The sequence below is a fragment of the Schistosoma mansoni genome, chromosome 3 (genome assembly GCF_000237925.1).
Source record: "Schistosoma mansoni strain Puerto Rico chromosome 3, complete genome".
Lineage (NCBI taxonomy): Eukaryota > Metazoa > Platyhelminthes > Trematoda > Strigeidida > Schistosomatidae > Schistosoma > Schistosoma mansoni.
The window spans coordinates 19,134,309-19,151,111 of record NC_031497.1 but is presented as its reverse complement, the minus strand read 5'-3'; the positions used below and the strand labels follow the sequence as shown (position 1 = coordinate 19,151,111).

The following is a 16,803-nucleotide window of genomic DNA, read 5'->3' as shown; positions in this document are numbered from 1 at the left end:
CATCACATACGACACAATGGATAGAGATTCAAAAACAAAAATAATGATTTTTACAGGAAGTAGATAACCCCTGTTATTCTTGAAAAACTATTTATTATTATTTGGTCCCCTTAGTTAGTGTTATATGCATATTCAAACCACATCCATGTATACAGTATATACCACACAATGTTAATGAAATTCAACGATAGCGGTTTTATTATACGTCTGTCTTTCTGTCTTTAGCATTTTATAGTTAGATTATTGAGTGACGAATACTAAAAATGTAGGCAAAGTCTTTTTTTCACCGTCATGTCTTTATTTTTAGGTGTATACATATGTTAGTTATGTAGACAGTTATAGAAAGATTTTGTTCCCTTTTAATAAAAAAAAAGGTGATACAGAATATCTATGTCCACTAAGAAATGTGCACCGAATGGTCACATAATAAATATTATTATTATAACAAGTGAAACGAATGTAGTGCTGTTTATGTGTATACACAATAGATAAACATACTACTTGAGTGATTTTTTCTGTGCATACATATATGCATGTAAATGTACGTGCGCGCATACGTACATGGATGTTTACGTACACTTCTATCTGTGTACATTTCTTGTAGGTGCGGTGACAATAAACAAATTTTGTTGGGTGATTTTAATACCTAACATTTTTCCAAGAAATTCATTTTTTGTGAATAATAACAACAAGATACACTGCCAACAACATTGATTCACTTTTATACTTATTGTACTTGTATACATATATAGTGCATTTGCATTGTATTGTACTCTCAAGTGTACATCGAATCTTGCTGTATTTTATCTACAGATCTTAAAAGACCTGCATATTTCTATAAAGTCGTGAAATTCTCTTTACATATAAATATTAATTATGATGGATATGCGCAACAAACTGGAGACTTCAGATAGTTTACCGTTGTGGAATACTGTAAGTTGCTGAAAGCTCATTTCATATGTTGTATATTTATATATTTATTTATTTAGACATTGTATCGAAATAGTTAATATTTGGGTTTTTTTTCACCTAACAACATTCATTGTAACTATGATATCATTTTAATTTGGATAGTAATAATACAGACTGAATCAGCTTGGAGAATCCTGGCCGGTGGCCTGTGCTTCATGAGGTGCAACAGACATAAATAAGTAAGCAAGCTATTGTTAAACTGACAGGAAGTTTGTGAGTGATTTAGTCAATAAATCTGGTCGAAATTAAGATAGTCATGATGACACTGTTCTGTTAATCAGTTATAAACATTTTATGATTAAATATTCAATTGTACAATCCAGTCGCCTCGTTTGATCTTATTTGAAACTTGTCAATTGAATATATTTGCGTTTCAATGTGCATTATTCACAATGAACTTTAAACTCATTATTTATCAACTCAGATGTTAACTCATAATATACTTAACAATTGGGCTTACCGTTTCAAAACTCTATTATCAATGTAAAGTAATTAACAAGGAAAATGAAAAGAGATCTTTTGAAGAAATTATATATAATTTCAGTTCATAAGTTAGACACAGCATAAAACTTTATAAGAGACAATTAAGTTATAGTGCTGTGTTCATTCATCAGTGACCTCATTTAAATGAATTTGTAGAGAATGTTGTATTCATTGAAGTCATTTTCAACATGAATTGACATCGGTTAGTGGATTATTGAGACAGTTTATTTCTAGTTTTTGATATCTCAACAGTGCGTACCCAAGATTGATTCGAAATGCACTTCAATAAGAAAATTTAAGATAATTCAGTGGATTCTTTTTTCTTTGATATTATTATTTTCGCCAATCCATGTTTAAAGTAAATACTGGTTAAGATCTATATAACTTGCTTTATAGGAACAAGAGTGGTTTACAAACCCTAACCCATTACCTGGTCACTCTGTGCTTATCTATCAGTTCACATTCTTTTGTAAAGAACAATACAAAGGGTGTAGCTAATATTCAATTCCACATAGATATAAGAATATATTCCAATATGTTTCTTCAAAGCAGAAAAGAAATTGGCTTATAAGCTCATTCGTTGACCCTATCATTTACTATAGCTGTTTTATAATATTTATAGTTACTTAATATTCCAGTCGTACCTAAGCCACTTCCACTTGTAGCCATGTAACACTGTTACTTATATTATTAGTTTCAATTGATACTTCTAAGTAAATGTAATTATGGCTATATATTGCCACATATCACATGTAATGCTACTAATTTTTCTTTAGATGTCACATTCATCTGTTCTTATTTACGATTTAATATGTTTTTCCTTCCAACTATTGTCGTCATCTTAATTGTCTATCTCCATAGTATAAAGTTTAATGAATCTTGATATTATCATGATCTTCATTGACATCTTCATCCCAGATTACCGTGCCAAGACTTTCTTGCATATATATCACTGGTTACTGAAAAGTAGAATATGATGATATCATATATAATTGCGAAACAATATAAAAAGTTAACGTTTTTTTTAAAAGAAACTTAGTAAGATTGAAATGATTTATCAATGAAAAGTCTGAAAACTAATTGTCTACTTGTTGAATACAGCGAATTCGAAGGAAGAATATTGAAACGAAAAGCAACATAATCTCAACAAAACATACAAATAATGAATATAAATAGATCCCTTCTAATTTTAGTGTAGAGAATTGAATATAATATTGATATGTATGCTTTGGAGACAATTTTTTTTTCTCTAATAAAAAGAAAATAGAAAAACAAACAATCCATGAAATCCACCTACACAGTTATTTCTAATGATTTGACCATGTTTGCTTTGTTACTTGAGAAAAATAATAGATATATACATGTGTGAACATGTGTATGTATATATATGAGAGGGACATTGGGTTTATTTATTTATGACGTTTGGTTTTCAAGAAGTGCTTAATTCCGATGGATTATTGATTTTAAAAGTTCAAACTACAGTAAGACATCTTTGAATAACAAGTAAATTTTATTTGATATAAATAAGCTGGAAATATGTACATTAACCAATATCTAGTCAATTAGTCAGCTACAACGTAGGACGTGGCACATATTTGCATCGGTTCAGATTACCATACCACATTAGCATAACAAGATGAACACCAACTTTATAGAAGCAGTTATTTTAATGGTAGAGATAAACATTTCATATAAGGATATGATACAGGTAGAAAGGATTGATTCATAGAAAGAAAGTCATAAAATAAGTTTAATCTCATGGTTTAAGGGAAGACAAAGAGTGTTTACACCTATGCCATTGTGATCGATTCTAAGCCATATCACACAGAGTCTCCAACCACCAGTTACGATAGTCACGCGGACCCCAACCAAGTAGTCTGCATCTACCAACATGCCTCACACTAGAAGTTTGTGGCTTCAAGCACTGATGCTACGTTTTGGTTTGACCGCTCGTATCTCTCTTCCAACCATCCCCTATACTAGTCAGCATTGCGAGCCGTCGTAGTTGGTGTAGATTCACAACTTGATCAACTCATTTACCATCATCCCGTAATACCGTGAGTCTAAGTTCACCATTATTTACCCGGTGATCACAGCATATGCGAGCAATATATCTAAGATATCTGTGATCAAATACTAGTAACTTACAAGTATCCTCTACTGATAACGCCACGTTTCACAGCTGTAACCAATATATATCAACATCAATAGGAAATTCTAAACTATTTGACAAGTATTCTTTAAAAATGTGTTATGTAATTTATGTGAAGTTTTATTTCAGATAAGATTAACATTTCATATGACAATAATTTCATGATAAACTATTCAAATGAATACATTAGTTATCACTGTTTTTGTTTAAAAAGAAAATAATAATAAATTATTTTCAATAGTTGATATCATAAGTCAATCGAAGATAGACCACCATGGAAAACCTGGAAGCACTGGATGACAGTTTCGTCCTGTTATGGAACTCCTCAGCAGCGCGAATCCACGGTCCCGCCTCGCGAGATTCAAACCTAGAACCTATCAATGGGGTATGTTGTGAGATAGTAACTCACTGAAAACAATGGTGAATGTGTCGATCAATTTCGCGGATTAGTTAAAGTTAGACATTAACACCGTTGGATGTCGACTCAGTGGTCTATAGGTTAAGAGCTCGCGCACGAGACTGATAGGTCCTGGATTTGAATCTCGCAAGGTGGGATCGTGGATACACACTGTTGAAGAGTTCCACATTAGGACGAAACGGCCGTCCAGTGCTTAGCAACAACATGTCAATACTACTTAAATTGGAATTTTCGTTAACATCATTCACCTGTTCAATAATAATAATAATATTCATGGTCAATGATCAATGATTGAAATTTTATTCCCATGTGGCTATCACAATTTTTAAAATAAAAATCTAAACTTGGCAGAAATGGGATAATTGTGTTTTTTCTTTTCTAACTAAAAGGTAAAGTCTGATTCATCAATCTAGTCATTTGAACATGCACAAAAAAAAGATTTCTCAAAGAATAGCAATTTGCTGTTTCTGGTTCCTTATCTCTATTGTCTCTCTCTCTCTTTCTCTCTCGGTTATTCCATACATCCTTGTATGCACAATCCCTTTCCGATCAAACACTTTTTTAAAAAAAAATTTCATTACCAAAGTTTATTATTATTTTAAGTATTTTAATGAGAATTACAGCTGTATATTGAAGGCGTGTAGTTTAATTATCAAAAAAAAAGTTTCAATTCAATGATAATAAAGTAAATATCACGATCGAATGTTTCACATATAGTAACTAAGTATCGAAACAATGACAACACCAGCGGGACCATGAATAACAACTGTATAAAAATAGTGTTGTTATTTGTTTTACTACAATGTGTAACCTTTCTATCCTTTTTCCAAACATAGGGAAACAGTTCATTTTGTCTATAAACATAAATATCTATAACTTACAATATACACGTGACATTGATGTGAATATTATGGTGTTAGATACTCATATTCTATATTTCACACTTAATTATAGATACATGTTGTATCTAGGCCAATGATAGTATATATATATGAATTTATCTCTTTGGTGAATGTGTGTTTCTATGTTTCACTTGTATGATAAAAGGGATCATATTCCCCAAAATCTTATCCCATAAAGATAACTTTATAGTTTTTTTTGACTTTGTCTATAATAATTAAATTAGACCAAACTTTTTTTCTAAGATCATAAATACATATGATATTGTATTATACTACTTTAATATACAAGTGTAAATAATTAATTTTGTAGTTTTAGACATATTCAGTAGATATTGTTTTATTTTTAAAACTAGTAGAAAAATAATTCTCAAATTTTAAAAAAAATTGATGAACTAGGGAAACACAGAGAGAGAGAGAGATTATTATCATCTCTTAGCAACTAGATATTATTATTCTGTGAATAGTATTTATGATAGATACATAAACTTCAATGGAATAAGTAAAGAAATGTAGATTATTACCGGATTGGGGATTTAAGGAGATTGTAATAATTTTAATAGATAGATTGATGCGTCAATCTAAACTAGATCACCATTGAAAACCTGGGATCGCTGGACAGCCGTTACATCTTAGTATGGGACTCCTCAACATTGCACATCCACGATCCCGCCTCGTAAGATTCGAGGAGTCCCACAATAGGACTGACCGGCCGTTCAGTGCTTCCAGGTTTTGCATGGTGGTCTACCTTCAATTGATTCATGATCTCAACTATTAAAATTACTATAATATCCACAAAACCCCTTCTGATATTAGTTTAATAGTCAATTATATTTTTCCAATAGGATGAAATTTCAGTCACGTAGTATCCATCAATAAAAATAGACGTTGCACGTTTTCAGTGGTTATCAATAATTTTCAATTGGCACTTAGGTCTATTTTTAAATTACTTTAAACGATCACATTCAATCAAATAATACGGTACAGATAATTCGTTAGATTCTAACACTCTAATAACACTGGTTGTCCATCATCAAAAAAATTATTGTCATAATATGGATTAAAACATCATCAGTAATGGAATGAAATAGTGGTATAATACATTGAAATTACTCAATTATGAGAGCCAGTGAGTAATAGTCACTTAAGATAAGGTTTCATTATTGATCAAATAACCTAAGTCGAATATATTAAAGTGTTTACGAAGTGTGCTACATCAAAATATAATAACAAATATATCCATACTTTATATACGTCACCCTCACAGATCACCTTTTGTAAACTCACCAGATAGGAAATAAATAACAATACGTCACAAGTATAGAGGGATTTATACCTAGTTTAATTTTTTCTCTGATTATCAGATGGGATATCAGCCTCATAGGGGTTTATAGTTTTTCGATCCCCAGAGCAGAGTTCAACCGGTTGTAATGACATTTATACGGTTATCATGTTTTTAGTAAAGTTCTTTTGACGTGATTGGTTTGCCAATGCCATCTTCAACATTCCTCCTTTATCCGAGTTTGAGACTGATAGTCATTATAAGAATGATTCCCCATGGAGTTTTGCATCATTTACCATAAGCCAATTAAGTTTAATTAAGAATTTTAAGAAATCTAACAAGTGTTGAATATCTATCTATTTACTGAAATTGTTGAATTTTGTACTTAAAATTATCTACCCCTCCCCTATTTTACTATAACCAATAATTTAAACAGAGAATGGATATTCAACACTTGTTAGATTTCTTAAAATTCTTAATTAAACTTAATTGGCGTCCTATTTGGGACTCGTCAGCTGGATGTACCTGCATCTCAGAGTTGATGTTCACTCTGGGATTCCACTGCTAGCCACTATCCATCTCTGCTTACCATGCTTGTGAATTAAGGTATATCGAGGCAATGCGCACAGTATGCACATATGCCAATTAGAGACTCACCAGTTGCAGTCCTAACACATCGATGGGAAGATTCAAACAAACTATACTAAATGAATTCAATAATTTAAACGTTTTTTAAAGTCTTCTATAATCTGAACTTGGTATCTTGTTTTCTGTTATCAAAAATCATCTGACAAAGTTGATTAGACGTAACTACGCCGTGGTATCAAATAGAAAGAGCGAGAGAGAGAAAATAAGAATACTTAAACATATACGAATGCATATATTTCTATAGTCCTATTTTGAACAAGTGAATTATTTATTATAATTCATTTAGGTCATTTGAAAAAATAAACAACAAAAAAAGGGGAACATTTTTTCATAATATTTTTTTAGGTGAATAAACAAATATTTATTTAATTACTGTGCCAAAAGAAGCAAATGGTTCAAAGTATTGAATACTCTTGTTGACATTATTCTGATTATTTGTTGTTTTGTTTTGTTTCATTTTTATAAAAAAAAGTGGAGAAGGTATTCTTGTCTAATCGAAATAAATAACATTTCTGGCTTTAAGCATGTAAATAAATATAGCAAGTAATGTACATGTACATGTACATTAGACATTAGATATCTACCATAATGGTTGAATATTAACTCATGAATAGATGAGATTTGATTATTTTATGTTTACATTGAATTAAAATAAGATGACTGATACATAATTAATTACTTACGCCTGTTACCCCTAGTGGAGGAGCATAGGCCACCCACCAGCATTCTCCATCCAACTATGTCTTGGGCAATCCTTTCCAGTTTTTTCCAGTTGTTATTCATCCTTTTCATATTTGCCTCTATTTAAGATGACTGATGAGGAATGTAAAAAAAACCTGTTAAGATTTAAAAACAAATACAATACTGATTGAGTAAACAAAAGTTATTCGATCAACGTTAGGAACTTAAAAAAAATTATTGGAAATGAAGAAATGCTAATAATGAACTTAACCAATGTGTTCAATTATTAAGCTACAATGGCATAGAAAAGGTTCATTTGAAGGTCATTGTTAACACTTAGTCGATTTAAACCTTTTAAAAATTGAAACAAACCGTGTCTGTTGTGAGACAGTTACTCACTGAAGACAATGGTGGACAATCGCGTAATATCGTGGATTGGTTGGAGTTAGACATTAACACCATTGGACGCCGGGTAAATGGTCTACAGGTTAAGCGTTTGTGAGAGAGACTGAATGTCATGGATTTGAATCTTGCGTGCGGGGCTGTAGATGTAGACTGCTGAGGAGTCCTATACTGGGACGAAACGGCCGTCCAGTACTTCCAGGTTTCTCAGGGTGATCTATCTTAAATTGACTCGTGGATTCAACCGTTAAATTACTAAAATTTCCATTCTGACAAAAATCATTCTTACTCTACTATTGAACATATTAAGATTAAATACTTTATAATTAGAGAAATGAACTAAAGAGAGATTACTTATTATTCATATCATTGTTTTGTTTTTTTCTTCTCTCCTTTAATTTAATTAAATAAAAGAATTTCAATTTATGTTCAACGAATAAATGTGGATCAACAAATTGTGAATGTAAAATATTTCAGCCTATTTTAAGTAATATACGTCAATGTACAAACTGTCATCATTCATGGACTTTACATGGTAAGTAATAAATTCAATCAATTATATTCATTTATCATGTTTGAATGAACAGATCTCATAGTTTACATTCACTTGGTATTGTTTGTTTGAATCTTCCCATTGATGTTTAGCACTACAATTGATCAGTCTCTTATCGACATATGTGCATACTGTGCGTATTGCCTCTATATAGCTTTAATTCACAAGCATTATAAGCAGAGATGGATAGTGACTATCAGTGGAATCCAGGTCGCGTATTTCGTTCTATTTGGGACTCGATGGCGTAGTAGTAATAATTATAATAGTATTATAATAAAACGCGACGGCGTTTGAAGCGAAAGGTACTGGTTTTGAGTCCCGAGGTGAACATCGACTCTGAGATGCAGGTATATCCAACTGAAAAGTCCCAAATAGGACGAAGCACGCAACCTGGATTTCACTGCTAGCCACTATCCATCTTTACTTATAAAGTATTATCTTTTCTTAATAAAATTCATCCTTATCAGTCCACAACGAATCTTATTTTCAATAATATACTTATCCATTTCTATCAAATTATAACTTCGAAAGTAAACTATTTCTTCTAACCAAATCAATACATGTTTTCTCAAGTTTCTTTACGATCTTTGGAACATTAAAATCTATTTTCTTCCTCCTTCTATTCAATGTACAACCATTTTTATGTACATTTAAAAAAAAAGTAGTATGTATGTAATGTCGCATTTCTCGTTCAATTTTATGTCTTTTTCTTGTCTATATCACCTTAAACTCTATTAAGAAAGGTTACTTACTTCTTACTTACGCTTGTTACCCCTCATGAAGGAGCATTAAGAAAGGTAGGATGACAAAAAAAAGAATAAAATTTCCATTGTTATCAACTGTTCATAATGATATATGTATATATATAAAAGAATACTATTGACTCATTAGTATTAGGCATTTCGATCATAAACACATAGAATTCTATTTAACTAAATGAAAGAAGCTGTGAAAAGACAGAATATGAAATTAAAAAAAAATTAGTAAAATAAATTAGCAGTAACACCATTACTACTACTAATTATTACTATAGTAATAAAATTTTTAGGACAACAGTAAAACAGAACACCTTTTTTTATTATTGGACATGGGATGGAAAGTGTGTAAAACGAAAAAGAAAAAAGGAATGACCAGATAACAATGTTGTTATTGACGATGATGATGATGTTATTGTTTTGTCAATTTTTGCGGAGACTGATGATGATTTACTAATGAATGAAGGGAGAGAATATAACATAGAAGAATTATTTTTTGTATTGATTACTTCTTACTGGATCATATCGATACTATTAGTTCTACTACATAAGACTAATGTGTAAGGATGATTTCATCCACAAGGTAATTGTCAATAAATAGAGGGGAATGTATGAATTTATACACCTACACATATGTATACAAGCAAAAAACTGGACACATATATTTTATATTGTTAATAGACTGAATTGGACAATCAATTAGTCAGGTGTGAGAAAAAATTCCCTTATAACATATACAACTAATTTTTTCCAGTTAATGGTCACCAGTTTAGTAACAGGTTAATTACTGACTTACTCTAGACACTACTGTTATTATGAACAACAAATATATATTAGACATTTATGTAATTAAAAACAAATTAAAAATCGAGCTATAAAAAAACAAACAAAGAATTATCAGCAAAGATGGATGGTGATTAGCAGTGGAATCCAGGACGCGCGTTACGTCCTATCTGGGACTTGTCAGCTGGATGTGCCTGCATGCTGGAGTTGACTTTCACTCCGGGACTTGAACCAAGTACCGTTCACTTCAAACGTTATCGTGTTACTCACACAGCTACTGAATCCTGATAGCCACTTGCTTGTACATGGGGTGAAGTTTAAATTCATTTTGTATTGTTTTTTTAAAGCTTCCCATTGATGTTTTAGGACTGCAATTGATCAATCTCTTATTGGCACATGTAACTTTTGTACGGAATGCCTCGATATTGCCACCATCCACTATGACTTATAATGCTTGTGACTTAAGGCAATATTACAAAATATAAATTCTAAATGATTTGGAACTCTAATAGTGAGTGGAATATAATAAAAACGCATCAATGTGTTTGGATTAAGTGACCAATATCTTCAATCCCTGTATATTAATCTTCTGAGACTCATCACTAAGTTCCACATGATCTATCAGTAATTTGAAACTTCGTCTATCCAGTAGGTGAATGAGCAAAACTGAGACTGAATTTGTTGATAATGTAACTAACACTCTGTAGAACCCAATGAAATATAACTGAATTTTGAAATAAGTATTTTCCCACTAAATGATCGTTTAATCGTAAACAATGGGATTTTATCTAGTCAAAAAGAGCCGACTGAATTCCACTGAAGAAAATATGATATTAGGTGATTGGAGATATTTGACAGGTTCGAAGCTAGTTAATACTGTAATGAATGATAACTTAGGTGGGGGGGACCAAATTATTGTTTAATTTAAAATTATAGAGTGCTTTGGTAAAATATGAAGACCATATATTAAATACTTCATTTGCATATCTTTCATCACTTGTCTCTTACAAACTTCATCATTCCTTGATAGTGACTTTCATTAAGTCATGAAACGCCAGAAGTACAACATTTCTATTCATTTGGATCTATAAAAACTATATTTATCATTGATTCAGTGTGATATTACACTTAGTATAATATCCTTTTGCAATGATATACATTGTATCAATTCACTATGACATTCTTTCAAGGAATTACCAATGAAAGTAAATCTGTCTATACATGTGTGTATCTATTCGTGATTGAATATTTTCTATTTGTATATAAAATAAAATTTCGTCTATCATGAATGTTTATCTTGTTTTTATTTATTTATTTAAACACATAAATATTGGTACAAAGGGGCACTAGATATACATGCGCCACACAAACCTCATTTGATTCGTGTGAGGGATGTGATACCGCCCAGGTGCTCAAACTGAAGCAGGTGGTTTTCTTGAGGGGCCACACCCGGAGCCTTTGACCTAAAGATCTAATCCACAAGGCAGTGGAGCATCGTAAGGAGATGAAGTCTCATGGAAGCCGGTGACCAACGATTGACTCATACGCCATTTGTTCCCTCAAGATACTGGAGTCCATGTGCACCATTGGTTTGGAATCAGGGTTTTCCAACTCCCCTAGATGGACTTTCCATGTCCACCGACCCGGTTAAAGAGCCGGACATTCGCTTTTTATCGTCTCAACTTCGTAAACAACAGCAATGCTACGAGAAGGCAGTGAGTAGGACTTCCCTGTCAGAGGCTATATACGTGTGGTCATGTGAGAGCATTTCGAGATGGAGAGCGTACTCTCCCCACTCTCGGCCGTACCAGGGCATTTGGGAGCGTTTATCTCGTTGCTTTACATTAAATTACATCAAACTCTGTGTACAATTATAACACATTGATAATTTAAATTCTTTTCCAACTGTATTCACTAATATCGTTGTTTTTTTTCCTTGAAATTCTTTTTCTTCTTGTAATTAGTTCTACCGAAATTAACAAATTTACCAGTTTATTTCGAATTGAATAATTCATCAAATAGTATAATGTTGAATGCAACTTTAGAATTATTAAGCATGTCACTATTTGGTTGTCAAGCCATACCGATGAGAATTAAAATTTTATTAGATCGTTTATTATCTGGTCAATTAGCACATGCTGATGTTGTTAGATTATTATTAACATTTGGTTGGACATTTCAAGATTATAGCCGCGGTTATATGTTAACTGTAAGTTTAGACATGAATTGATTTTTTCAATCTTTTCAAAATTTATTGAAATTAATACTAACTGTCTATCTAATGTATATGTATATTAGTTTTTATCTAACTATGTGGGTACCTACATTTTTGGAATATCATGCTAAGTCGAAACAATTGTTCAGTTCACTCTGACTTTCAATGAGTGTTTAGATAAATTTCGTCCACACCATGAATAATCTCCACAATTTTTCTATCCTTATAATCATCAGTTAACTTCTGAATTTTACTCATCAACAATGGACCGATGAGAACAGTTACTCATCGAGAAGGATCGACTATCTCAACCGAATCAAAAGGGCTATCGGTTGATTGATATTTCTTATCATATATGTCGGTGGAAATGAGACAGTATGGTTCGAAAATTGACCTGCCATAAAGTAATGTCTATGTACAGAAACTTTCATCAATAAGTACGTCTTGTGAAATTTTAGCATTTCAATACACTTTCTAACAGCAAATCTTGAATATCTACATCATTTCACTTTAAGTCACTTGATTGGAATTCATTAATGATTATTTCAGTTTGTAAAGAGTAAGTTTTCCAACTGAATATTTTTTCCACATTGTCAATTTTACTTGAAGTAAGTTTTCTACTTGTTCGTTGACTTGACTGTATAAAATTTTCTGATCTTATATTTAGGGTGAGACTAGTACTTTTCATGCTGACACAAAAATCCATTTTGAAATAATTATTATCACGAGTTAGACAAGATACTGAGAATTATGGAACACATGATGTCATTTTAATTCTAGTTTATGAGTTGCACATTACAATCCACTCATGATACCATCAAAAATCTAAACCAAAATATTTAAGTTTCATGAGGAGCGCGTTATCATTTTCAGGGAAGTTTAATAGTGTTAGATGTGAGGCAGTTAGTCATCAAAGACAATGGCAGATGGTCACATAATATCGAGTAGTGATTGATGTTAGACATTAACATGGATGGCCGCTAAGTGGTCTAGTGGTTAGTTGTCCAAACAAGGTCGAAGGCCCTGGAATCGAGGTCTGTGTGCGGGATCGTGAATAAGCAATGCTCAAGAGTTCCGTATTAGGATAGAAAGACTGTCCAGTGCTCCCACGTTTCTAATTGTGGTATGAAATTGGTCGGTTTATGGTCCCAAAGAAACTCAACAATCTTTACAAGCTTATACTGATATAACTAATTGTCATAATTTTATCAGTTTGAATTACTAGATCATTGTTTAGTAGAGAAAAAACAACGATTTTCATATTGGTAACCATAGTTTTTAATTGTTTAAATAAACTAACCGATACTTATCCGTAATGAAATCATCTTATTTAACTAGCTTTACTATTAATATTATCTCTTCATGAACAATAAATTTGACACTCTTTTCAATTTTATTATATCACAATAGTTATTACTGATAGGTATTTAGATATTCTATAATTGATGATGAAACTTTACCGGGTAGGATGGAATGTTTAATCTTTAAAATCATAAAAATAATTTGAAACAATTAGGTTTTCTTAATATAATGAAAAGATCAAAGCTAATTTGAAAAAAAGTGATATATTTTTTTCAGAAGGGGTTTTGGCGGGTATTATCGTAACTTTATTATTTGAGATCATGATTTACTTGAAGCTAGACCACCATCGAAAATCTGGAAGCACTGGACGGCCGTTTCGTCCTATCGTGGGACTCCTCAGCAGTGCGTATCCACGATCCCACCTCGCGAGATTCAGATCCAGGACACATCGGTCTTGCACGCAAACACCTAACCTCTAGACCGCTGAGCCGGCATCCAATGATGTTAATATCTGACTTTAACTAATCCACAAAATTGAGCGACACATTCACCATTGTCTTCAATGAGTTACTATCACACAACAACAGACCCGGTTGTTGTAGTTGGTGATCTAGCTTCAATTGACTCATGATCTCAACTATAAAAATACATTTTTTTATCGATATATTTCAAATGATCTAATTATACATATCGTTCTTAATGATATGATATTAGTAGTGAACTAAATACAATGTCAATTAAATACAACATATTAATTGAAATAAACAATGAGTTCACTTCTAATTAGTAACCAGTTATTACAAAAAGACAAATTTAAATTTAATTGATTATTTTTCATAGTTGAAATCATGAGTCAGTTGAAGCTAGACCACCATGGAAAACCTGGAAGCACTGGACGACCGTTTCGTCCTATTATGGGACTCCTCAGCAGTGCGCATCCACGATCCCGCACTCACGAGATTCGAACCCAGGACCTAGCTTCAAATGACTCATGATTTCAACTATAAAAAATACTGAAATCTCCACAAAACCCCTTCTGATTAACTGATTATCTTTTGAACAGGATAAAGTGTACAAATCTTACACCTATAATCAATAAATATTAGTTTATAGAAATTAATCACCATGGCAACGTTTTATCAAATATTATTTACATTATAAACATTTTTTGTTGTTTTAATAATTAATCTTAAAAATTAATCATTAAAAAAAAATTTTTTTCCTTTGATCCATTTTTATATTATAGAATCCAAATGGTACATTAAAAGATCATTGGGAAATGTGTAATATAGATGAAGAAAATTTAATTATTCAACAATTTCTACGTTTTCCTGAAACTTGTCAATTAGCCTATTTAATGTTATCACAAGGATATAATCAAAAAATTCAAAGTGGATTATTAAATTTAAATCCAATGATTAATCGAAATTTTACAAATCAATTATCACAATCGGGTAATAGTAGTAGTAATAGTAGTGGTAGTATTACTGCGATTACTACTAGTAACAGTAGTACTATTACTGCTGCTACTACTACTACTAATAATAATAATATCAGTAATACCGATAGTATCAATGTCAATAATAATCATATATCACCTGATCCAACTTATAAATTAAAGTCAGACATAAAATATGAAAATAAGAAATCACAAGATATCACTTTAGGATTATTATCTCCAACAATTACTGAAATATCACCAAACAGTACTAGAACATTAACAATTTCATCATTTTCCAATAGTTCCTCATCATCTGTTTCACCAGCTAATGAGAATAAACAACGTAATCCTACTGGTAGTTTACTCAATTCACCAAACAGTATAAATAATACTCCATATAGCAGTAGTGATAGTAATAATAATAATAATAGTATGAAAAAGAATAAAATTAATAATTCAAATGAATTCTTAGAAATAACTAGAAATGATATTGAATTCGATCCATTACATCGAATGACTGGTAAAAGTAACTGTAAACGAATGAAATCTAATGGGAATGAACAAAACTTTGATTTATTAATTGGAAACAATGGTAATTCATTGAATACTAATATAAACAATAATGATAATAATAATGGTAACAATAATAATAACTATAATAATCCATTTGTTGCTGCAATGGCAGCGGCTGCCGCCGCTGCTGTCAGTGGATTTCCATTACCTCCTAATATTTTTAATGGTTTAAATCCATTCTTAAATAATTCAACGTTAAAACACTCAAAATCTCTTCTAGATTCAAAATTATTAGATATGAAATTAAATGAACAATTATTTCTGAATAAATTATGTGATAAATCCGATGTTCATTGTTCAATGGAAGAGAGAAAACATGTTGATCCTTCTAAATTATCATTAACAATATCATCAAATCAGGATATTTTATCAAATAGTAATTTAATGAATTTTTCACCATTTAATTCATCAACATTTCCAGTGACATCACAGTTAGCTAATGCATTAGTTGCTGCATCTACATTTCATCCGAAACATTCATCATCAATAATATCACCATCAATATCATTAAATTCATCTTCATCATCTTCAACATCAACGGTAGCAGCGGCAGCAGCAGCAGTGGCTGGAGCATTAGGAACACTTTCAAATATTACTTTAAACAATACTACAATGTCACTAGGAGCCTTCACGACGGCAACAACAACAACTTCAACGTCAATGGCTACAGCAACTGCTATAACAACAGGTTTTCCGACATCCTGTAATCTCAACAACAATTCTCCAAATGACTTGATGAATATAAATATATGGAATGATGTCCAAATACCATTTAAACTAAATAATAATAACAATAATCAAATTCCATTAGGCCAAAATCAAAGTATTTTAAATGAACAAACAATCCCACTTCATTCAGTTGATACTAGTTTATTTGGAGTGAATAATTGGTTACCGAATACCTTACATAATTTATCTACACTGGATCAAGGTAACTTATTTATGCCAATCTTAATTAGAAGGATATACCCATCTACTTTACAGTAGTGATTTGCATAAAATTGTTTTGATGACTTTTAGTTCAAATAGTTGAATTCATGAGTCGATCTAAGCTAGATCATCATTGAAAACCTAGAAACACTAGACAGCCATTTCGTTCTAGTATGGGACCCCTCAACAGTGAGCTTCCACTATCCCACATGTAGTAGTCGAACCCGGAACCTTCGGTCACGCACGTGAATGCCGGCTCAGTGGTCTACAGTTTAAGCGTCTGCGCGCGTGACCGAACGTCTCGGGGTCGACTC

General features: G+C 31.7%; 1 protein-coding gene across 1 annotated transcript in view; it reads left to right on the top strand.

Moving 5' to 3' along the window:
• Positions 1-879: 879 nt before the first annotated feature.
• Smp_138350 (hypothetical protein) overlaps positions 880-16,803 on the top strand; it is a gene marked incomplete at both ends in the record, with an annotated part of 23,615 nt that continues 7,691 nt past the window's right edge. The window contains 8 exons of the mRNA XM_018799530.1: positions 880-933; positions 8,352-8,472; positions 11,993-12,237; positions 14,792-14,936; positions 15,171-15,341; positions 15,459-15,578; positions 15,672-15,935; positions 16,371-16,490. Of these exons, the coding sequence (XP_018651310.1) occupies positions 880-933; positions 8,352-8,472; positions 11,993-12,237; positions 14,792-14,936; positions 15,171-15,341; positions 15,459-15,578; positions 15,672-15,935; positions 16,371-16,490 (1,240 nt within the window). The remainder of the gene's footprint in view (positions 934-8,351; positions 8,473-11,992; positions 12,238-14,791; positions 14,937-15,170; positions 15,342-15,458; positions 15,579-15,671; positions 15,936-16,370; positions 16,491-16,803) is intronic.